The sequence below is a fragment of the Podarcis melisellensis genome (genome assembly GCF_964234715.1).
Source record: "Podarcis melisellensis genome assembly, chromosome: 2".
Lineage (NCBI taxonomy): Eukaryota > Metazoa > Chordata > Lepidosauria > Squamata > Lacertidae > Podarcis > Podarcis melisellensis.
In genome coordinates, this window is record NC_138529.1 from 122,544,829 (window position 1) to 122,569,751 (window position 24,923).

Genomic DNA, 24,923 nt, shown 5'->3' on the forward strand with positions numbered 1-24,923 from the left:
ATATAGAAACAATCATCCTCAGGAAAGATGGATAATCTCTCTCTCTCTCTCCCTCTCCCCCCTCCCTTCCTCCCTCTCTCTGTTTAGTTTTCTGCTGTCAGGAACTCCTTCGTGTTCAGTTCGGGCTTCAGAATAATAATGTAGCACTTGGGCATGAAGATGCAGCCCAGAAGCCCAGCACTGGAAGCCAAGATAGAGAAGACCTGCACAGCTACCATGTATTTCCCCTTGGTGCTCAGGTAGGTGGGCACAAAGGACACCCAAACACTGCAGAAGACCAGCATGCTGAAGGTGATCAGCTTGGCCTCATTGAAGGCCCCAGGCAGCTTCCTGGCAAAAAAGGCTACCGTGAAGCTGATGGCAGCCAGAAAGCCCATGTAGCCAAGGGCAGCGTAAAACATGGCCGCAGACCCTTCATTGCATTGCAAGATGATCTCTGCAGGTTGGGAGCTCATGTCAGAGTCTGGGAATGGAGGAGAAAGTCCCAGCCAGGTGGTGCAGATGACAACTTGCACACTGGAGCAGGAAATGACAATGGAGTTGGCCAGACTCTTCCCCAGCCATTTCCTCAGCCTGTTCCCTGGCTTGGTGGCCAAGAAGGCCAACACCACAGTGATGGTTTTTGCCAACACAGAAGAGATGGCAGATGAGAAGATGATGCTGAAGACCATTTGTCGGAGAAGACAGGTGACTTTCCTTGGCCGGCCTATGAAGAGGAAAGAGGACAAAAAGCAGAGCAGGAGGGAGAAGAGGAGGATGTAGGAGAGGTCCCTGTTGTTGGCTTTGACTAGGGGAGTTTCATTGTATTTCATGAATATTCCCAAAACAAAGCCTGTGGTGGAGGATAAGAGTAGGGCAAAGGAAGCCAGGAGGATCCCCAGATATTCTTCATAGGACAAGAAGGTGATTGCTTTGGGGACACATTGACCTCGCTCTTTGTTTGGATGCTGATCTTCTGGACATTTGGTGCATTCACTGGCATCTGCACAGAGAAAGAGAGACTTCAGTATGTTAACATTAGTCATACACCTAGAGCAGTCTGAATGCCGTTACAGTTGTGGGGAATGGTTGGCATATGGGAGAGATCAAGAAAGAACACTGTGTTCACTGGTAGAGAAGTTTCAACCCATGGCTTCTTTCCACTGGTGTCGTGTCCTACCTTCCTGAGTGGAGATTGTCCCTTCTGAGCAGGGAGTGCAATCATAGCAGCATGGAGGCTTCCCTTCCTGAATCTTCTTGGCATATCCAGGGCAACAGCTCTTTGTGCATCTTGCATGAGGCGTGGTCTGGAAATAAATAGAAGGAGGAGCATTGAGCCTTTAGGAAATGGATTGTTGAGTTTTGGAAGGATCCCAGAATAATAATTATTATTATTTATACCCCACCCATCTGGCTGGGTTTCCCCAGCCACTCTGACCAGCTTCCAGCACATACAGGGTGAGTCTTTTAAAAGATGCCTTGTGGAACATGTGTGAAAAGAATGCCCTGCCCTTTAGAGCTCCATGTTCCACAGGACCTCTTTTAAAAGACTCACCCTGTTTAAAATTTAATGAAGAGTGAAACATTAAAAGCATCTTCCAATGGCCTAAAATGAGCTCAGACCCAATTAGGAATTTTTTCTTTTTTGCTTTTTGTAGAGCAGTATGGCTGTGAAATCTCTTTTGTGTTTCTGCTTCTTCCCTTTAACATTGATATACTGCACTTTTCTATACATACAGACAATCCAGGCAGAAAGAAAGATATGAGCAACAAGAACCTAATGACAATCCTAGGATCAAAATAAGAATAAAAATGAGAAATGAACCAGCCTTCATATAAAATACTCCTACAAAATGGCGCACTAAACTCCTGACACAGTTGCCATCACATCTGCTATGTGTTTGTGCAGTTGTGAGATTATGGTGGACTGACTGGTTTCTGCTTTGCTTCAAAGGCAAAATGGTGTTGTTGAGGTTGGCATGAAGGCTGAACCTAGTGCAAAAATTGGCACCTAGTTTGCTCTTGAGGCATATCTGCACTTCCCATTTTCATTTTAGGAAGCTTTTCCAGCTGGATGAATATATATTTATTATAGCTGTTCATTTTGTAAGCCTCTTATTCATTGTCAATTTTTATAGATGCTTATTCAAGAGGGGGATCCATTAAGCTCAATGGGATTTAGCTCCAGGGAAGTGTCCATGCTTGCAATAAAAGCCTCCTTTGTACTGTTCAACAAGCTGCTAGAGTGTAGCAGGAATCATAGATATTAAAAAGGCACATAACATTTCTCCTACCTTCTTACACAGTGTGGGCCATACTATTGTTTCTGGGCTAATGGTGAACTTTAGATTTGAGGACTCCTGTCTCTCTATGCTCCCAATTTTCACACTAGCATGCGACTTATTAGGAAACAGCACCCAATTAACAATATCAAAGTCAATGGCCAGTGCCCCATTCTCATCCAAGTACTGTCCATCAGTTGAAGTATTGGAAGAGAGATGGACTTCCTTCAAGAATGAATGAAGCTAGAACAACAGAGAAAACCATGTTGGATGGCATCCATTAGAAAAGATTGGTTATGATTTTGAGAAATTATGTAAAATTATGTATGGTCATCATGGAATTAATAAAGGTGGAACACAAAGTTCTAAGAAGGATGGAGTCATCTGTCTGCTACAGGATCCTGTTTTCTATAGCACCAGTCTTAAAGGAAACTATATAAAAAAAGGCTATAAGCTTAAAAAGAAAAAAAGTAAAGGACCCCTGGACAGTTAAATCTAGTCGAATTCGATTTTGAGAGTGATGCTCATCTCCACTTTCAGGCCAAGGGAGCCGGCATTTGTCCGCAGACAGCTTTCCAAGTCATGTGGCTAGCATTACTAAACCACTTCTGGTGCAGAGACGACTGGGACGAGTCCCAGAGCACATGGAAACACGGTTTACCTTCCTGCCGCAGCAGTAGATATTTATCTGCTTGTACTGATATGCTTTGAAATTGCTACGTTGGCAGGAGCTGGGACAGAGCAACTGGAGCTCACTCGGTTGTGCAGATTGAACTGCCAACCTTGCGATCGACAAGAGATTCAGTAGTTTAGACCACAAGATGGCTATACAGTGGCACCAGAAACCTGGTAGTCACAGATTATAAAGACCTTTGAAGGTGAAAATCATTGGTTGGATATTCCTTCTATTTGTCACATGGGTACATGGCTGATGTCCCAGTTTTTCCAGGACACTTGTAGGGTATGCTATGCTCCTATCATGATGAAGCCAGAGTTGGAAAATAAATCACAATCTTCAAAAGCAAGAGGCCATACTTGCCATGGCTGTAGACTTTGAAGCTCCATCTTGTCTCCTCCACCCACCATCAACCTCTGCTTTGATCTGGATGAATAGGCTGCATTCAAGGCCTGAGCCACAACTTGGACACTGTAGTAAGTGATATAATTGTCTTGGGAGTGGATCCCTTCAATCTCCTCCTGGGGCAGCTGCATCTGATTATCCTTCTCTCTGCATCTTTCCCAACTCCTCACAGATAAGGCATGCTTTGAACATGAACAACCAAATGCTTCATGCCAAGAAGCAGAAGCTCTTGGCTCATAGTAGTCCTTTTTTGCCCCCTTTTTGGGCTTCATTACAAAGGACAAAGAACCATGGGCATATCGGAAGGCTTCCGTCTCATAAAACAAGATGTTATCCTGAAGACCGGTGGTGATCCAGACTTTCCCCCCAGTTTGTGTCCTTTCAAAGAAAGATTGTACCTCCATGATAGCATAAAATCCATACTGAGAATCTGTATAGTAAACAAATACATTGACTTGTCTCCACATGGCAGATGGCTCGTGAGGAAACCACAAGGAAGTTTTCCGTTGTACTCTTTCAGTGAAGGCAGCACAAATTTCCCTTTTGCTCATCAGAGGTGTCAAGGTGCTCAAGAACCTTTCTCCATTGCCATTGTCTGAAGCAAAGAGGCCGACCCATGTCCATCTGAAGTGCAGGAGGAGTTCGACCACCCCATTGTACTGAGCTTCTTCATTTGGGGCCATTGAGTTGACAAAAGGGGATTGTTTTTTATCACGAAGAACAAAGCCAGAACTGAGCTGGTGACATAAGGGAAAGAGACTGATGCTTTGCTTTTCAGGACAAATTTAATTATCAACCTTATTTGAAATAAACTATTTTTATTTTATTTTAGCAATGTATTCCACTTAACTGCCATAGTCCCTAAGCAGTTAAGAAAGAGTTGATAGGGGAAAAACTCAAGAAGGTACATCTATTAAACCAATCTTCAATTAAAATGCCTGCAGGAATAATAATAATAAATCTTCATCAGGCTGCATAAGGTCAATAGAGATGAGTCAGAATGGATCAGGTTACCTCTGGAGTAATATTGTGGCCAAAAACCTTAATAAAGATATTGTGCTACCTCACCTCTAACTCTTTCATTTGGCAAGATGTAGTTGTCCAAACATAATATTTTGTTAGCTAGAACTTCTGCAAGTTGTATTTTATCAATATTGGGGCACGATCAGCATAAGCCATTGGGTGAATTTCAGTTCCAGTCATTTTTGCTACTGCGAATGAAGTAATGGAGGAAAATCTCTATGGATATACGAATTGTGAATAGAAAGAGAGGTCTTTATCAGTAGGATGGTAGAATCTCCAAATATCTATAAAGCCATTTTCTTTCAATGAGGTTTTATCGTGTTTTTAATATTCTGTTTGGAGCTGCTCAGAGTGGCTTTTGAAACCCAGCAAGATGGGTGGGATATAAATATGATGATGATGATAATAATAATAATACTAATAATAATAATAATAATGGTATTGACTACGTTGCCTTGCTTCAGATCATAGATGAAATCATAACATTGAAACACCTCCAAGTATAATTCCACCTTTAGCATGGCTTTTTTTGGGGGGGGTTTGGTTATTTATTGTTTTGTAAATGCATATTGAAGATGATCTATATTGAAACAATTGTACATTTAGCTTTAAGTTCCTTTCTTACTATCATTTTGCTCAATTTATTTAATAAAATAGTTATATTATCCTCAGCAAAACTCGTTGTTTCATGAGATGGCAAATGTCAGGTGTGCCTGACTTGAAGACCATTCTTACTTGTGGGATTTTGTAGATGCCCAACATGCCTGCAATGTGCATGGAGATGTCGGATTCACCCCGTTCAAGAACAGCCAGTAATGTTTTCTGCCTTCCACAGGTGTAGTTTGGGATATTGATTCTCCCACCAGCAAGCAGATCTGTCAGGGCATCAGAAGTGGTTCTTCCATCAAAATGGGTCTCATAGATGCTGTAGCCCAGGGTGATGCTGGGTAGGACCCTGGAGTTATGATTGACATCCTGAACAGCCAGCAAAAAGCTAAGAATTTGCCATCCTCTCTTAGTCACAAAACTGCAAAAATAATTATGTCACATATTCATGTTAGATTCAGTGAAATTGAGAGTCACATTCTTTTTTGTATAAATCAAAGCCAATGGGAAAGGAGCACAGTAAGTAGGGCAAAGTGTAGCAATGTCCACAGTATCTTTGCAGGAGAGAAGAATGGAGAAAAAACCAGGACACAAATCGGCCCCCTGAACCCACCACTAGCTCCAGTGGCAGAGGTGCCAACAGTATTTTATTCTGTGAATTGGCCTGAGATATTAGGATGAATGGCAGTATCTAAATTAATTGAATAAATAAATAAATAAATAAATAAATAAATAAATAAATAAATAAATAAATACTTGCACCTAAGATTGAGGAGGATGGCTGCGCATATGACATCACATGCATGACATTTTGGGAGGAGCCAGGGAACTGAGTCAAACACAGTTGCCGATGGCTCCTCATTTCTCACGCTCAACACTTCCGGTCTGAGATGTCTCCATAAATAATGCTAAACTGCAAACAATGCTAATCTGTGTGATCAAAAATGATGGCTAATTGGGTAATATTGTCTCTGCTACGTTATTTTACTCCTAATCTTGAAGAGGCTTAATTATGAGCAACATAAATACCAGAACCCCCTTCATGGATCACTGCCTTGCTGTGGGCAGGTCATAGTGGAGAGTTTTGACCAAATGTGATCCACCTGGAGCAGGAACCAGCAAGCCACTCCAGTATCCCTGCCAAGAAAACTCCATGGACAAAGACAACAGGCATATAAAAGTTATGACGCTGGAAGATGTGCCCCTCAGGTCGGAAGGCATCCAACATGCTACTGAGGAAGAGCGGAGGACAAGTACAAGTAGATTCAGAGCTGATGAAGCAGCTGGGCCAAAGCCGAAAGGTCGCTCAGTTGCAGATATGCCTGGAAGCGAAAGGAAAGTCCAATGCTGTAAAGAAAAATATTGCATAGGAACCTGGAATGTAAGAACCATGAACCTTGGTAAGTTGGATGTGGTCAAAAATGAGATGGCAAGAATAAATATTGACATCCTGGGCATCAGTGAACTAAAATGGATGCGAATGGGCGAATTCAGTTCGGATGACCATCATATCTAGTACTGTGGGCAAGAATCCCATAAAAGAAATGGAGTGGCCCTCATAGTCAGCAAAAGAGTGGCAAAAGCTGTACTGGGATGCAATCTCAAAAATGACAGAATGATCTCGATACGAATCCAAGGCAGACCTTTTAACATCACAGTAATCCAGGTATATGCACCAACTACTGGTGCTGAAGAAACTGAAATTCAGTAAAAACGAGACCTGAAGCTGACTGTGGCTCAGATCATCAGCTTCTTATAGCAAAATTCAAGCTTAAACTGAAGAAAGTAGGAAAAACCACAGGACAGGTTTAAGGATTTATATTTGGTGGAGAGAGTGCCTGAAGAACTATGGATGGATGTTCATAACATTATACAGGAGGCAGCAACAAAAAACCATCCCAATGAAAAGGAAATGCAAAAAAGCAAAGTGGCTGTCCAACGAGGCCTTACAAATAGCGGGGGAGAGAAGGCAAGCAAAATGCGAGGGAGATAGTGAAAGATACAGGAAGTTGAATGCAGATTTCCAAAAAATAGCAAGGAGAGACAAGAAGGCCTTCTTAAACGAGCAATGCAAAGAAATAGAGGAAAACAATAGAATGGGAAAAATCAGAGATCTGTTCAAGAAAATTGGAGATATAAAAGGAACATTTCGTACAAAGATTACCATAATAAAGGACAAAAGTGATAAGGACCTAACAGAAGCAGAAGACATCAAGAAGAGGTGGCAAGAATACACAGAGGAATTATACCAGAAAGATATGGATGTCTCGTACACCCCAGGTAGTGTGGTTGCTGACCTTGAGCCAGACATCCTGGAGAGTGAAGTCAAATGGGCCTTAGAAAGCACTGCTAATAACAAGACCAGTGGAAGTGATGGTATTCCAGCTGAACTATTTAAAATTTTAAAAGATGACGCTGTTAAGGTGCTACACTCAATATGCCAACAAGTTTGGAAAACTCAGCAGTGGCCAGAGGATTGGAGAAGATCAATCTACATCCCAATCCCAAAGAAGGGCAGTGCCAAAGAATGCTCCAACTACCGCACAATTGCTCTCATTTCGCACGCTAGCAAGGTTATGCTTAACATTCTACAAGGCAGGCTTAAGCAATATGTGGACCAAGAACTCCCAGAAGCGCAAGCTGGATTTCAAAGGGGCAGAGGAACCAGAGAACAAATTGCAAACATGCGCTGGTTTATGGAGAAAGCTAGAGAGTTCCAGAAAGACATCCACTTCTGCTTCATTGACTATGCAAAAGACTTTGACTGTGTCGACCACAGCAAACTATGGCAAGTTCTTAAAGAAATGGGAGTGCCTGATCACCTCATCTGTCTCCTGAGAAATCTCTATGTGGGACAAGAAGCTACAGTTAGAACTGGATATGGAACAACTGATTGGTTCAAAATTGGGAAAGAATTCCCCTTAATCAATGGCTTGACAACATGACAACACTGGCAACGTATGAACAGACAGCTTATAGACACAGACTTTCTTGGTATAAATGCAATAGTACCGTATTTGGAATGTGTTTACACAGAATATATTAGGTTATTGTATGGTAATGTAACAGTATTTTTTCTCTTTTTTCATTCTTACTCACTTTTTTCCTCATTTCTTTCTCACCCTATCTTTTTATAAATCAAATGTTTCTAATATTCTTTTCAATAAAATCTCTGACACTCAGCAGCTTTTCATGTCTTAGAATCCTCCACCACGCGAGGGCTGGGAAGATTGGGGAAGTCTGGCTCCACTTTGTCCAGTGGTCAGTAGCTGCCACTGTATCTTAGATCTTCTCCAGGCATTATATATCTCACAAACATTGCTTCCCATAAAATGGTTGGCATGTTTGGAATCAAAGCATTAGAGGAGCACCTGCCTAAGCATAGTAGGGAGTTACAGTTTACAGTTCCATAGATTGCTTTAACAACAACAACAACAACAACAACAACAACAACAACAACAACAACAACAACAATTTTATTTATACCCCACCCTCCCCAGCCAAGACCAGGCTAAGGGCAGCTAACACCAGTATAAAAACAATTGATTAAAATACAACTTAAAAACAAGATTAAAATACAACATTAAAATGCAGCCTCATTTCAGTAGACCCTGAAATCAAAAACTTTTTGGGGATGAAAACGACAAACCTTCACCATGGCCGACTATCCAGACTGGTCCTACATGGGCCAGAAAAAAGCCAGGGAAGTCCCCAAATAGGAGTTCCATCACAGAAGGAGAAAAGAAAAAGAAAGAGGGAAACGGGTTCAAGTTGATTCCAAGCCAAAGGCCAGGCAGAACAACTCTGTCTTACAGACCCTGCAGAAATAAATCAGATCCTTTGTGCCTATCACTGCACCCAGCTATAAAGGACAAGCCTGCCTTTCAACCTTCACTTTTCTGAGTGAGAGAACCAATCTCCCGTTCATCTCCAGGTGAGGGTAGTGGCTCACGTTTGGGGCACTAATTCATAAACTTGTAGAAGATTTTATTGAGTTGAGAGTGGGAGAACTCCACAGTTTTCATGCCAAGAAATGCTCCAAGGTTCCATGAGACACAATGAAAGAATGAATTTCATTTGGCTAACTACAGAAAACCTGCAATAGGCCTATTCCATAGACCTCCATAGACCTCTAGGAGCCCGTAGACCTCCAGGAGTGACCCACCCTTGCTTCAGTCACTTTCATCTCAGAGGGGCTGACCCAGGTGCATCATGAGACCAGGAGTGCAGCAGAAACACATCAACACATTACTCACGCAGACATCCAGTTCAAAGGGGTTCTGTAGAAGTTGAAGGGGTACTGCTCTCCAATGATTTTTGCAGATACTAATGCGCTAATGAGATGGTTTCCTGGCCTGTAAAAATTCGCAGCGTAATTGACATCCCTGATCAGATTCAGTGAGCATTTGGCCTTCTGCTGCATCCCGTAGGTCACAAGAGGGAGCAACAAGAGCAGTGATATCATTCTGAATCCACCGGCTACACGTCCCCTCTGACTGTTCCTCTCAACTCCATAGCCAGCTAATCAGAAGAAGCCTAAACTCCTGTAAAGACGTTTCCAGCTCTGGCTCCAGAGACAAAGAGGAAAGGATATAGCTGAGTGGTAGAGCATTGGTTTGCACCCAAAAAGTGCCAGGTTCAACCTCTCCTAACTGTTCCTAACTGTTCCAGGTAGGGCTTGGAGCATCCTTTCCTTGGAGAGCTGTTACCAGTCAGTAGATAGTACTAAGCTAGAAGGCAGTTTCCTATATTTTGATTAAGCTACACAAGGACTTGTCTCCTCCACCCTTTCACCTGACTTTGACTACAAGGACTCTGAGGCACATAAAATATTTTATATATAAAACTTTTCAGGCACGGTGGAATAAATAACCTCCTGCTGCTCTTGATTGTGATGTTTGTGTTATTGTTCTTAAAGGCAACATTGGAAAAGTGTTCATGGGGGATAAAAATAGATAACTGTGGTTCTGATAATTGTAAGGGGAAGAAAGGTCTCCTCTAGGAGCAGGTGCAGAGCTGGAGAAAAACATGTTGACTCAAGAGACTGACAAGTTTCAAGGAGGTAGAAAGTTGAGTTTGGCTGAATATGATTGACATCAAAAATGCCCTGAAGCTGGATCAGGTGAAGGGCCCATAAAGTCCAGCATCTTCTTCTCAAAATGGACAGCCAGTTGCCCCAAAGGGAAGCCCACAAGGAAGGGGTCAGTGCAGCAGCCCTTTCCCTACATGGGATTCCCAAAAACTAGCACTCACAGTCTTCCTGCCTCAAACAGTGGAGGGAGGTCATCTTCATAAGGGCTAGTGTCTGTTTATAGCCTTATCCACCTCCATGATGTGGTCTAAATTTCTATTTTTATTTTAAACAAAATTCAAATATCACTTTATTGTAGATAGAGGTTTACAAAAAATAACCCAAGAAGGATAATAAATTTCTGGGGAAAAGACAACGATAAAAACAGATATATTTAGAAATCCAAACTATTGTTTAGTAAAAAGTTAAGCTAAAGAAAGATTAAAGAACATGTCAACTTCTACATGTCTACATAGTTTATTAAGGTTTACAGAGAAAATTACAAAATTTATATACTTTCCCCTTTTAAAACCAAACCAAGACTTTTATATAGATGCAATAAAGGTTTCCGGTCTTTAAAAATGTTAATAATGGCTTTCTCTGATTCAACATGTCAATTTTGCTAGCTCAGCTAAACCTGTTAGCTTTAACAGTCATTATTCCATTGTTGGTCATGATGTGTCCTTGCATCTTTGTGCATATAAAAGTTTCGCAGCCGTGAACATATATTGTAACAAAGGAGAACACACATTCTAGTTACCCCCCCAAAACTAGACAGAGAGGCGGGTTCTCTTTAGACCCAGATACTACCCCTCCCCGACCCTCAGGTCTGCCCGGATGCTGCATCAAATACCCAGGTGGGCACAGCTGGGTGAGGCCAGCTCCAGCCTGTTCACTCTTCCAATCAGATCTCTGTGATATAGAAACAATCATCCTCAGGAAAGATGGATAATCTCTCTCTCCCTCTCCCCCCTCCCTTCCTCCCTCTCTCTGTTTAGTTTTCTGCTGTCAGGAACTCCTTCGTGTTCAGTTCGGGCTTCAGAATAATAATGTAGCACTTGGGCATGAAGATGCAGCCCAGAAGCCCAGCACTGGAAGCCAAGATAGAGAAGACCTGCACAGCTACCATGTATTTCCCCTTGGTGCTCAGGTAGGTGGGCACAAAGGACACCCAAACACTGCAGAAGACCAGCATGCTGAAGGTGATCAGCTTGGCCTCATTGAAGGCCCCAGGCAGCTTCCTGGCAAAAAAGGCTACCGTGAAGCTGATGGCAGCCAGAAAGCCCATGTAGCCAAGGGCAGCGTAAAACATGGCCGCAGACCCTTCATTGCATTGCAAGATGATCTCTGCAGGTTGGGAGCTCATGTCAGAGTCTGGGAATGGAGGAGAAAGTCCCAGCCAGGTGGTGCAGATGACAACTTGCACACTGGAGCAGGAAATGACAATGGAGTTGGCCAGACTCTTCCCCAGCCATTTCCTCAGCCTGTTCCCTGGCTTGGTGGCCAAGAAGGCCAACACCACAGTGATGGTTTTTGCCAACACAGAAGAGATGGCAGATGAGAAGATGATGCTGAAGACCATTTGTCGGAGAAGACAGGTGACTTTCCTTGGCCGGCCTATGAAGAGGAAAGAGGACAAAAAGCAGAGCAGGAGGGAGAAGAGGAGGATGTAGGAGAGGTCCCTGTTGTTGGCTTTGACTAGGGGAGTTTCATTGTATTTCATGAATATTCCCAAAACAAAGCCTGTGGTGGAGGATAAGAGTAGGGCAAAGGAAGCCAGGAGGATCCCCAGATATTCTTCATAGGACAAGAAGGTGATTGCTTTGGGGACACATTGACCTCGCTCTTTGTTTGGATGCTGATCTTCTGGACATTTGGTGCATTCACTGGCATCTGCACAGAGAAAGAGAGACTTCAGTATGTTAACATTAGTCATACACCTAGAGCAGTCTGAATGCCGTTACAGTTGTGGGGAATGGTTGGCATATGGGAGAGATCAAGAAAGAACACTGTGTTCACTGGTAGAGAAGTTTCAACCCATGGCTTCTTTCCACTGGTGTCGTGTCCTACCTTCCTGAGTGGAGATTGTCCCTTCTGAGCAGGGAGTGCAATCATAGCAGCATGGAGGCTTCCCTTCCTGAATCTTCTTGGCATATCCAGGGCAACAGCTCTTTGTGCATCTTGCATGAGGCGTGGTCTGGAAATAAATAGAAGGAGGAGCATTGAGCCTTTAGGAAATGGATTGTTGAGTTTTGGAAGGATCCCAGAATAATAATTATTATTATTTATACCCCACCCATCTGGCTGGGTTTCCCCAGCCACTCTGACCAGCTTCCAGCACATACAGGGTGAGTCTTTTAAAAGATGCCTTGTGGAACATGTGTGAAAAGAATGCCCTGCCCTTTAGAGCTCCATGTTCCACAGGACCTCTTTTAAAAGACTCACCCTGTTTAAAATTTAATGAAGAGTGAAACATTAAAAGCATCTTCCAATGGCCTAAAATGAGCTCAGACCCAATTAGGAATTTTTTCTTTTTTGCTTTTTGTAGAGCAGTATGGCTGTGAAATCTCTTTTGTGTTTCTGCTTCTTCCCTTTAACATTGATATACTGCACTTTTCTATACATACAGACAATCCAGGCAGAAAGAAAGATATGAGCAACAAGAACCTAATGACAATCCTAGGATCAAAATAAGAATAAAAATGAGAAATGAACCAGCCTTCATATAAAATACTCCTACAAAATGGCGCACTAAACTCCTGACACAGTTGCCATCACATCTGCTATGTGTTTGTGCAGTTGTGAGATTATGGTGGACTGACTGGTTTCTGCTTTGCTTCAAAGGCAAAATGGTGTTGTTGAGGTTGGCATGAAGGCTGAACCTAGTGCAAAAATTGGCACCTAGTTTGCTCTTGAGGCATATCTGCACTTCCCATTTTCATTTTAGGAAGCTTTTCCAGCTGGATGAATATATATTTATTATAGCTGTTCATTTTGTAAGCCTCTTATTCATTGTCAATTTTTATAGATGCTTATTCAAGAGGGGGATCCATTAAGCTCAATGGGATTTAGCTCCAGGGAAGTGTCCATGCTTGCAATAAAAGCCTCCTTTGTACTGTTCAACAAGCTGCTAGAGTGTAGCAGGAATCATAGATATTAAAAAGGCACATAACATTTCTCCTACCTTCTTACACAGTGTGGGCCATACTATTGTTTCTGGGCTAATGGTGAACTTTAGATTTGAGGACTCCTGTCTCTCTATGCTCCCAATTTTCACACTAGCATGCGACTTATTAGGAAACAGCACCCAATTAACAATATCAAAGTCAATGGCCAGTGCCCCATTCTCATCCAAGTACTGTCCATCAGTTGAAGTATTGGAAGAGAGATGGACTTCCTTCAAGAATGAATGAAGCTAGAACAACAGAGAAAACCATGTTGGATGGCATCCATTAGAAAAGATTGGTTATGATTTTGAGAAATTATGTAAAATTATGTATGGTCATCATGGAATTAATAAAGGTGGAACACAAAGTTCTAAGAAGGATGGAGTCATCTGTCTGCTACAGGATCCTGTTTTCTATAGCACCAGTCTTAAAGGAAACTATATAAAAAAAGGCTATAAGCTTAAAAAGAAAAAAAGTAAAGGACCCCTGGACAGTTAAATCTAGTCGAATTCGATTTTGAGAGTGATGCTCATCTCCACTTTCAGGCCAAGGGAGCCGGCATTTGTCCGCAGACAGCTTTCCAAGTCATGTGGCTAGCATTACTAAACCACTTCTGGTGCAGAGACGACTGGGACGAGTCCCAGAGCACATGGAAACACGGTTTACCTTCCTGCCGCAGCAGTAGATATTTATCTGCTTGTACTGATATGCTTTGAAATTGCTACGTTGGCAGGAGCTGGGACAGAGCAACTGGAGCTCACTCGGTTGTGCAGATTGAACTGCCAACCTTGCGATCGACAAGAGATTCAGTAGTTTAGACCACAAGATGGCTATACAGTGGCACCAGAAACCTGGTAGTCACAGATTATAAAGACCTTTGAAGGTGAAAATCATTGGTTGGATATTCCTTCTATTTGTCACATGGGTACATGGCTGATGTCCCAGTTTTTCCAGGACACTTGTAGGGTATGCTATGCTCCTATCATGATGAAGCCAGAGTTGGAAAATAAATCACAATCTTCAAAAGCAAGAGGCCATACTTGCCATGGCTGTAGACTTTGAAGCTCCATCTTGTCTCCTCCACCCACCATCAACCTCTGCTTTGATCTGGATGAATAGGCTGCATTCAAGGCCTGAGCCACAACTTGGACACTGTAGTAAGTGATATAATTGTCTTGGGAGTGGATCCCTTCAATCTCCTCCTGGGGCAGCTGCATCTGATTATCCTTCTCTCTGCATCTTTCCCAACTCCTCACAGATAAGGCATGCTTTGAATATGAACAACCAAATGCTTCATGCCAAGAAGCAGAAGCTCTTGGCTCATAGTAGTCCTTTTTTGCCCCCTTTTTGGGCTTCATTACAAAGGACAAAGAACCATGGGCATATCGGAAGGCTTCCGTCTCATAAAACAAGATGTTATCCTGAAGACCGGTGGTGATCCAGACTTTCCCCCCAGTTTGTGTCCTTTCAAAGAAAGATTGTACCTCCATGATAGCATAAAATCCATACTGAGAATCTGTATAGTAAACAAATACATTGACTTGTCTCCACATGGCAGATGGCTCGTGAGGAAACCACAAGGAAGTTTTCCGTTGTACTCTTTCAGTGAAGGCAGCACAAATTTCCCTTTTGCTCATCAGAGGTGTCAAGGTGCTCAAGAACCTTTCTCCATTGCCATTGTCTGAAGCAAAGAGGCTGACCCATGTCCATCTGAAGTGCAGGAGGAGTTCGACCACCCCATTGTACTGAGCTTCTTCATTTGGGGCCATTGAGTTGACAAAAGGGGATTGTTTTTTATCACGAAGAACAAAGCCAGAACTGAGCTGGTGACATAAGGGAAAGAGACTGATGCTTTGCTTTTCAGGACAAATTTAATTATCAACCTTATTTGAAATAAACTATTTTTATTTTATTTTAGCAATGTATTCCACTTAACTGCCATAGTCCCTAAGCAGTTAAGAAAGAGTTGATAGGGGAAAAACTCAAGAAGGTACATCTATTAAACCAATCTTCAATTAAAATGCCTGCAGGAATAATAATAATAAATCTTCATCAGGCTGCATAAGGTCAATAGAGATGAGTCAGAATGGATCAGGTTACCTCTGGAGTAATATTGTGGCCAAAAACCTTAATAAAGATATTGTGCTACCTCACCTCTAACTCTTTCATTTGGCAAGATGTAGTTGTCCAAACATAATATTTTGTTAGCTAGAACTTCTGCAAGTTGTATTTTATCAATATTGGGGCACGATCAGCATAAGCCATTGGGTGAATTTCAGTTCCAGTCATTTTTGCTACTGCGAATGAAGTAATGGAGGAAAATCTCTATGGATATACGAATTGTGAATAGAAAGAGAGGTCTTTATCAGTAGGATGGTAGAATCTCCAAATATCTATAAAGCCATTTTCTTTCAATGAGGTTTTATCGTGTTTTTAATATTCTGTTTGGAGCTGCTCAGAGTGGCTTTTGAAACCCAGCAAGATGGGTGGGATATAAATATGATGATGATGATAATAATAATACTAATAATAATAATAATAATGGTATTGACTACGTTGCCTTGCTTCAGATCATAGATGAAATCATAACATTGAAACACCTCCAAGTATAATTCCACCTTTAGCATGGCTTTTTTTGGGGGGGGTTTGGTTATTTATTGTTTTGTAAATGCATATTGAAGATGATCTATATTGAAACAATTGTACATTTAGCTTTAAGTTCCTTTCTTACTATCATTTTGCTCAATTTATTTAATAAAATAGTTATATTATCCTCAGCAAAACTCGTTGTTTCATGAGATGGCAAATGTCAGGTGTGCCTGACTTGAAGACCATTCTTACTTGTGGGATTTTGTAGATGCCCAACATGCCTGCAATGTGCATGGAGATGTCGGATTCACCCCGTTCAAGAACAGCCAGTAATGTTTTCTGCCTTCCACAGGTGTAGTTTGGGATATTGATTCTCCCACCAGCAAGCAGATCTGTCAGGGCATCAGAAGTGGTTCTTCCATCAAAATGGGTCTCATAGATGCTGTAGCCCAGGGTGATGTTGGGTAGGACCCTGGAGTTATGATTGACATCCTGAACAGCCAGCAAAAAGCTAAGAATTTGCCATCCTCTCTTAGTCACAAAACTGCAAAAATAATTATGTCACATATTCATGTTAGATTCAGTGAAATTGAGAGTCACATTCTTTTTTGTATAAATCAAAGCCAATGGGAAAGGAGCACAGTAAGTAGGGCAAAGTGTAGCAATGTCCACAGTATCTTTGCAGGAGAGAAGAATGGAGAAAAAACCAGGACACAAATCGGCCCCCTGAACCCACCACTAGCTCCAGTGGCAGAGGTGCCAACAGTATTTTATTCTGTGAATTGGCCTGAGATATTAGGATGAATGGCAGTATCTAAATTAATTGAATAAATAAATAAATAAATAAATAAATAAATAAATAAATAAATAAATAAATAAATAAATACTTGCACCTAAGATTGAGGAGGATGGCTGCGCATATGACATCACATGCATGACATTTTGGGAGGAGCCAGGGAACTGAGTCAAACACAGTTGCCGATGGCTCCTCATTTCTCACGCTCAACACTTCCGGTCTGAGATGTCTCCATAAATAATGCTAAACTGCAAACAATGCTAATCTGTGTGATCAAAAATGATGGCTAATTGGGTAATATTGTCTCTGCTACGTTATTTTACTCCTAATCTTGAAGAGGCTTAATTATGAGCAACATAAATACCAGAACCCCCTTCATGGATCACTGCCTTGCTGTGGGCAGGTCATAGTGGAGAGTTTTGACCAAATGTGATCCACCTGGAGCAGGAACCAGCAAGCCACTCCAGTATCCCTGCCAAGAAAACTCCATGGACAAAGACAACAGGCATATAAAAGTTATGACGCTGGAAGATGTGCCCCTCAGGTCGGAAGGCATCCAACATGCTACTGAGGAAGAGCGGAGGACAAGTACAAGTAGATTCAGAGCTGATGAAGCAGCTGGGCCAAAGCCGAAAGGTCGCTCAGTTGCAGATATGCCTGGAAGCGAAAGGAAAGTCCAATGCTGTAAAGAAAAATATTGCATAGGAACCTGGAATGTAAGAACCATGAACCTTGGTAAGTTGGATGTGGTCAAAAATGAGATGGCAAGAATAAATATTGACATCCTGGGCATCAGTGAACTAAAATGGATGCGAATGGGCGAATTCAGTTCGGATGACCATCATATCTAGTACTGTGGGCAAGAATCCCATAAAAGAAATGGAGTGGCCCTCATAGTCAGCAAAAGAGTGGCAAAAGCTGTACTGGGATGCAATCTCAAAAATGACAGAATGATCTCGATACGAATCCAAGGCAGACCTTTTAACATCACAGTAATCCAGGTATATGCACCAACTACTGGTGCTGAAGAAACTGAAATTCAGTAAAAACGAGACCTGAAGCTGACTGTGGCTCAGATCATCAGCTTCTTATAGCAAAATTCAAGCTTAAACTGAAGAAAGTAGGAAAAACCACAGGACAGGTTTAAGGATTTATATTTGGTGGAGAGAGTGCCTGAAGAACTATGGATGGATGTTCATAACATTATACAGGAGGCAGCAACAAAAAACCATCCCAATGAAAAGGAAATGCAAAAAAGCAAAGTGGCTGTCCAACGAGGCCTTACAAATAGCGGGGGAGAGAAGGCAAGCAAAATGCGAGGGAGATAGTGAAAGATACAGGAAGTTGAATGCAGATTTCCAAAAAATAGCAAGGAGAGACAAGAAGGCCTTCTTAAACGAGCAATGCAAAGAAATAGAGGAAAACAATAGAATGGGAAAAATCAGAGATCTGTTCAAGAAAATTGGAGATATAAAAGGAACATTTCGTACAAAGATTACCATAATAAAGGACAAAAGTGATAAGGACCTAACAGAAGCAGAAGACATCAAGAAGAGGTGGCAAGAATACACAGAGGAATTATACCAGAAAGATATGGATGTCTCGTACACCCCAGGTAGTGTGGTTGCTGACCTTGAGCCAGACATCCTGGAGAGTGAAGTCAAATGGGCCTTAGAAAGCACTGCTAATAACAAGACCAGTGGAAGTGATGGTATTCCAGCTGAACTATTTAAAATTTTAAAAGATGACGCTGTTAAGGTGCTACACTCAATATGCCAACAAGTTTGGAAAACTCAGCAGTGGCCAGAGGATTGGAGAAGATCAATCTACATCCCAATCCCAAAGAAGGGCAGTGCCAAAGAATGCTCCAACTACCGCACAATTGCTCTCATTTCGCACGCTAGCAAGGTTATGCTTAACATTCTACAAGGCAGGCTTAAGCAATATGTGGACCAAGAACTCCCAGAAGCGCAAGCTGGATTTCAAAGGGGCAGAGGAACCAGAGAACAAATTGCAAACATGCGCTGGTTTATGGAGAAAGCTAGAGAGTTCCAGAAAGACATCCACTTCTGCTTCATTGACTATGCAAAAGACTTTGACTGTGTCGACCACAGCAAACTATGGCAAGTTCTTAAAGAAATGGGAGTGCCTGATCACCTCATCTGTCTCCTGAGAAATCTCTATGTGGGACAAGAAGCTACAGTTAGAACTGGATATGGAACAACTGATTGGTTCAAAATTGGGAAAGAATTCCCCTTAATCAATGGCTTGACAACATGACAACACTGGCAACGTATGAACAGACAGCTTATAGACACAGACTTTCTTGGTATAAATGCAATAGTACCGTATTTGGAATGTGTTTACACAGAATATATTAGGTTATTGTATGGTAATGTAACAGTATTTTTTCTCTTTTTTCATTCTTACTCACTTTTTTCCTCATTTCTTTCTCACCCTATCTTTTTATAAATCAAATGCTTCTAATATTCTTTTCAATAAAATCTCTGACACTCAGCAGCTTTTCATGTCTTAGAATCCTCCACCACGCGAGGGCTGGGAAGATTGGGGAAGTCTGGCTCCACTTTGTCCAGTGGTCAGTAGCTGCCACTGTATCTTAGATCTTCTCCAGGCATTATATATCTCACAAACATTGCTTCCCATAAAATGGTTGGCATGTTTGGAATCAAAGCATTAGAGGAGCACCTGCCTAAGCATAGTAGGGAGTTACAGTTTACAGTTCCATAGATTGCTTTAACAACAACAACAACAACAACAACAACAACAACAACAACAACAACAATTTTATTTATACCCCACCCTCCCCAGCCAAGACCAGGCTAAGGGCAGCTAACACCAGTATAAAAACAATTGATTAAAATACAACTTAAAAACAAGATTAAAATACAACATTAAAATGCAGCCTCATTTCAGTAGACCCTGAAATCAAAAACTTTTTGGGGATGAAAACGACAAACCTTCACCATGGCCGACTATCCAGACTGGTCCTACATGGGCCAGAAAAAAGCCAGGGAAGTCCCCAAATAGGAGTTCCATCACAGAAGGAGAAAAGAAAAAGAAAGAGGGAAATGGGTTCAAGTTGATTCCAAGCCAAAGGCCAGGCAGAACAACTCTGTCTTACAGACCCTGCAGAAATAAATCAGATCCTTTGTGCCTATCACTGCACCCAGCTATAAAGGACAAGCCTGCCTTTCAACCTTCACTTTTCTGAGTGAGAGAACCAATCTCCCGTTCATCTCCAGGTGAGGGTAGTGGCTCACGTTTGGGGCACTAATTCATAAACTTGTAGAAGATTTTATTGGGTTGAGAGTGGGAGAACTCCACAGTTTTCATGCCAAGAAATGCTCCAAGGTTCCATGAGACACAATGAAAGAATGAATTTCATTTGGCTAACTACAGAAAACCTGCAATAGGCCTATTCCATAGACCTCCATAGACCTCTAGGAGCCCGTAGACCTCCAGGAGTGACCCACCCTTGCTTCAGTCACTTTCATCTCAGAGGGGCTGACCCAGGTGCATCATGAGACCAGGAGTGCAGCAGAAACACATCAACACATTACTCACGCAGACATCCAGTTCAAAGGGGTTCTGTAGAAGTTGAAGGGGTACTGCTCTCCAATGATTTTTGCAGATACTAATGCGCTAATGAGATGGTTTCCTGGCCTGTAAAAATTCGCAGCGTAATTGACATCCCTGATCAGATTCAGTGAGCATTTGGCCTTCTGCTGCATCCCGTAGGTCACAAGAGGGAGCAACAAGAGCAGTGATATCATTCTGAATCCACCGGCTACACGTCCCCTCTGACTGTTCCTCTCAACTCCATAGCCAGCTAATCAGAAGAAGCCTAAACTCCTGTAAAGACGTTTCCAGCTCTGGCTCCAGAGACAAAGAGGAAAGGATATAGCTGAGTGGTAGAGCATTGGTTTGCACCCAAAAAGTGCCAGGTTCAACCTCTCCTAACTGTTCCTAACTGTTCCAGGTAGGGCTTGGAGCATCCTTTACTTGGAGAGCTGTTACCAGTCAGTAGATAGTACTAAGCTAGAAGGCAGCTTCCTATATTTTGATTAAGCTACACAAGGACTTATCTCCTCCACCCTTTCACCTGACCTTGACTACAAGGACTCTGAGGCACACAAAATATTTTATATATCAAACTTTTCAGGCACGGTGGAGTAAATAACCTCCTGCTGCTCTTGATCGTGATGTTTGTGTTATTGTTCCCAAAGGCAGCATTTGAAGGGTGTTCATGGGGGATAGGAAGAGATCACTGTGGTTCTGATAATTGTAAGGGGAAGAAATGTCTCCTCTGGGAGCAGGTGCAGAGCTGGAGAAAAACATGTTGACTCAAGAGACTGACAAGTTTCAAGAAGGTAGAAAGTTGAGTTTGGCTGAACATGATTGACATCAAAAATGCCCTGAAGCTGGATCAGGTGAAGGGCCCATAAAGTCCAGCATCTTCTTCTCAAAATGGACAGCCAGTTGCCCCAAAGGGAAGCCCACAAGGAAGGGGTCAGTGCAACAGCCCTTTCCCTACATGGGATTCCCAAAAACTAGCACTCACAGCCTTCCTGCCTCAAACAGTGGCGGGGGGTCATCTTCATAAGGGCTAGTGGCTGTTTATAGCCTTCTCCACCTCCATGATGTGGTCTAAATTACTATTTTTATTTTAAACAAAATTCACATACCACTTTAATATAGATAGAGGTTTACAAAAAATAACCCAAGAAGAAGAATAAATTTCTGGGGAAAAGACAACGATAAAAACAGATATATTTAGAAATCCAAACTATTGTTAAGTAAAAAGTTAAGCTAAAGAAAGATTAAAGAACATGTCAACTTTTACATGTCTACATAGTTTATTAAGGTTTACAGAGAAAATTACAAAATTTATATACTTTCCCCTTTTAAAACCAAACCTAGACTTTTATATAGATACAATAAAAACACAGAAAGGTGTGTGTGGGAAAGAGAGAGAGAGAGAGAGAATCTATAAACCTATAAACAAACCTTATTTTCAACCCTCAAATCCAGATGTCATTATTTCAATTTCTTTTTCAAGCAAAAGGTCTATGAGAGTTTTCCGGTCTTTAAAAATGTTAATAATGGCTTTCTCTGATTCAACATGTCAATTTTGCCAGCTCAGCTAAACCTGTTAGCTTTAACAGCCATTATTCCATTGTTGGTCATGATGTGTCCTTGCATCTTTGTGCATATAAAAGTTTCGCAGCCGTGATCATATATGATGATTCCAAAGAGAAACACATATTCTAGTCACCCCCCCAACTAGACAGAGACGTGGGTTCTCTTTAGACCCAGATACTTCCCCTTCCTGACCCTCAGCTCTGCCCTGATTCTGCACCAAATACCCAGGTGGGCACAGCTGGGTGAGGCCAACTCCAGCCTGTTCACTCTTCCACTCAAATCTCTGTCATATAGAGACAATCATCCTCAGGAAAGATGTATAATCTCTCTCTCCCTCCCTCTGTTTAGTTTTTTGCTGTCAGGTACTCCTTCATGTTCAGTTCGGGCTTCAGTATAATAGTGTAGCACTTGGGCATGAAGATGCAGCCCAGAAGCCCAGCACTGGAGGCCAAGATAGAGAAGACCTGCACAGCTACCATGTATTTCCCCTTGGTGCTCAGGTAGGTGGGCACAAAGGACACCCAAACACTGCAGAAGACCAGCATGCTGAAGGTGATCAGCTTGGCTTCATTGAAGGCCCCAGGCAGCTTCCTGGCTAGGAAAGCCACCGTGAGGCAGATGGCAGCCAGGAAGCCCATGTAGCTGAGGGCAGCGTAAAACATAGCAACAGACCCTTCATTGCATTGCAAGATGATCTCTGCAGGTTGGGAGCTTATGTCAGAGTCTGGGAATGGAGGAGAAAGTCCCAGCCAGGTGGTGCAGATGACAACTTGCACACTGGAGCAGGAAATGACAATGGAGTTGGCCAGACTCTTCCCCAGCCATTTCCTCAGCCTGTTCCCTGGCTTGGTGGCCAAGAAGGCCAGAACCACAGTGATGGTTTTTGCCAACACAGAAGAGATGGCAGATGAGAAGACAATGCTGAAGACCATTTGTCGGAGAAGACAGGTGACTTTCCTTGGCCGGCCGATGAAGAGGAAAGTGGACAAAAAGCAGAGGAGGAGGGAGAAGAGGAGGATGTAGGAGAGGTCCCTGTTATTGGCTTTGACTAGGGGAGTTTCATTGTACTTCATGAATAGTCCCAAAATGCAGACTGTGGTTGAGGATAAGAGGAGGGCGAAGGAAGCCAGGAGGACCCCCAAATAATCTTCATAGGACAAGAAGGTGATTGCTTTGGGGACACAATGATTTTGCTCCTTGTTTGGATGCTGATCTTCTGGACATTTGGTGCATTCATTGGCATCTGCACAGAGAAAGAAAGACTTCAGTATGTTAACATTAGTCATACACCTAGAGCAGTCTGAATGCTGTTACAGTTGTGGGGAATGGTTGGCATATGGGAGAAATCAAGAAAGAACGCTGTGTTCACTGGTAGAGAACCTTCGATCCATGGCTTCTTTCCACTGGTGTCGTGTCCTACCTTCCTGAGTGGAGATTGTCCCTTCTGAGCAGGGAGCACAGTCATAGCAGCATGGGGGTTTCCCTTCCTGAATCTTCTTGGCATATCCAGGGCAACAGCTCTTTGTGCATCTTGCATGAGGCGTGGTCTGGAAATAAATAGGAGGAGGAGCTTCGAGGCTTTAGGAAATGGATTGTTGAGTTTTGGAAGGATCCCAGAATAATAATAATAATAATAATAATAATAATAATAATAATAATTATTATTATTATTATTATTATTTGTACCCCACCCATCTGGCTGGGTTTCCCCAGCCACTCTGGGCAGCTTCCAGCACATACAGGGTGAGTCTTTTAAAAGATGCCCCGTGGAACATGTCTGAAAAGAATGCCCTGCCCTTTAGAGCTCCATGTTCCACAGGACCTCTTTTAAAAGACTCACCTTGTTTAAAATTTAATAAAGCGTGAAACATTAAAAGCATATTTACATCCAATGGCCTAAAATGAGCTCAGACCCAATTAGGAGTGATTTCTTTTTTGCTTTCTGTAGAGCAGCATGGCTGTGAAATCTCTTTAGTCTTTCTGCTTCTTCCCTTTAACATTGATATACTGCACTTTTCTATACATACAATCCAAGGAGCATGAAAGATATGAGGAACAAGAACCTAAAAGCAATGCTAGGATCAAAATAAGCACAAACATCAGAATTGAACCAGCCTTCATGTAAAATACTCCTACAAAATGGCGCACTAAACTTCCTGACCCAGTTGCCATCACATCTGCTATGTGTTTGGGCAGTTGTGAGATTATGCTGGACTGACTGATTTCTGCTTTGCTTCAAAGGCAAAATGGCATTGTCGAGGTTGGCATGAAGGCTGAACCTAGTGCAAAAATTAGCGCCTGTCACGGCCACCCAGGACGGGTCCCAGCTCACAAGAGACCTCACTCCGTTGCAGTTTATTTACAGGAAAAGTTTATTGAAGATTTCTGCTTCTCGTACAGTTCAGCATCGTGGCCGTACGTCTGTCACGTTAGACCGCTGAAGTCCCCTCTGACTCCTCCCCTCTTCCACACCAACTTAATAGCCTGGCTCTAGACCACCTCTTCCTCTCCTTTCTTTTCCGCAGGGTCTTCCTGCCCCCCTGGGTTCCCTCTCTCCGTGACTCGCCTGAGGCTGAATCCTCTGCCGCCTCTTCCCCCCTCCTTCTGGCTTTAGGGCCGGGCTCCTCCCCTGAGCTCTCTCCACTTCCGCGCGCCTCTACGTTTGAACTTGGCGCGCGTACGTTGCTGCTGACCTTTCTTTCGACCGCTACACCACCCCTTGTTCTGCTCTCCACCCTTTCCGGCTGAACACCTTGCTCCAACCCCCTTTCTCTGTTCTCTCCTAATCCTGCTCCCTCCGAGAGGCTGACGACTCCACCCCCTTTACTCCGTTCCGGCTGAGACGCCTCTTGCTGCGTCTGTCTTCCACTGGGCTCCTCTCCGCTTCTCCCTTCTCCTCCCTTTTGCTTGATTAAGGTAACCCCCTTTTGAGAATCCTCTGACTCGCTGCTCAGACTCGTGGATTCCCTCAGAATTCCGTCATCTTCTTCCTCATCCTTCTGCCCCTCCTCCCACTCGCTCTCCGTCTCCTCTGTCATCTCCTCCTCTCTCCCAGAAACCCTGACATCCATCCCCCCCTCGAAGCCCCCCCTTCCCCCCTCCCACTCGCCGGGTGCAGGTTGAGGAAAACGTGGTTCTTCCGGGGTCGGTTCAGGATACAAGTTGT

The 24,923-nt window shown here is 42.7% G+C and overlaps 2 protein-coding genes across 2 annotated transcripts in view; both read right to left on the reverse strand.

Moving 5' to 3' along the window:
* Nucleotides 1-83: 83 nt before the first annotated feature.
* On the reverse strand, nt 84-9,436 carry LOC309363274 (vomeronasal type-2 receptor 26-like; the record flags this gene model as incomplete). The annotated part of the gene is made up of 6 exons (XM_081899379.1): nt 84-982; nt 1,160-1,286; nt 2,274-2,504; nt 3,297-4,079; nt 5,101-5,392; nt 9,228-9,436. 6 exons carry the CDS (start codon nt 9,434-9,436, stop codon nt 84-86), a joined length of 2,541 nt encoding a protein of 846 aa, XP_081755505.1.
* A 1,600-nt stretch (nt 9,437-11,036) lies between these two features.
* The window catches only part of LOC309363276 (vomeronasal type-2 receptor 26-like), a gene marked incomplete at both ends in the record, with an annotated part of 28,596 nt that continues 14,709 nt past the window's right edge, over nt 11,037-24,923 (reverse strand). Inside the window, 5 exons of the mRNA XM_081899381.1 lie at nt 11,037-11,935; nt 12,113-12,239; nt 13,227-13,457; nt 14,250-15,032; nt 16,051-16,342. Coding sequence (XP_081755507.1) covers nt 11,037-11,935; nt 12,113-12,239; nt 13,227-13,457; nt 14,250-15,032; nt 16,051-16,342 — 2,332 coding nt within the window. The remainder of the gene's footprint in view (nt 11,936-12,112; nt 12,240-13,226; nt 13,458-14,249; nt 15,033-16,050; nt 16,343-24,923) is intronic.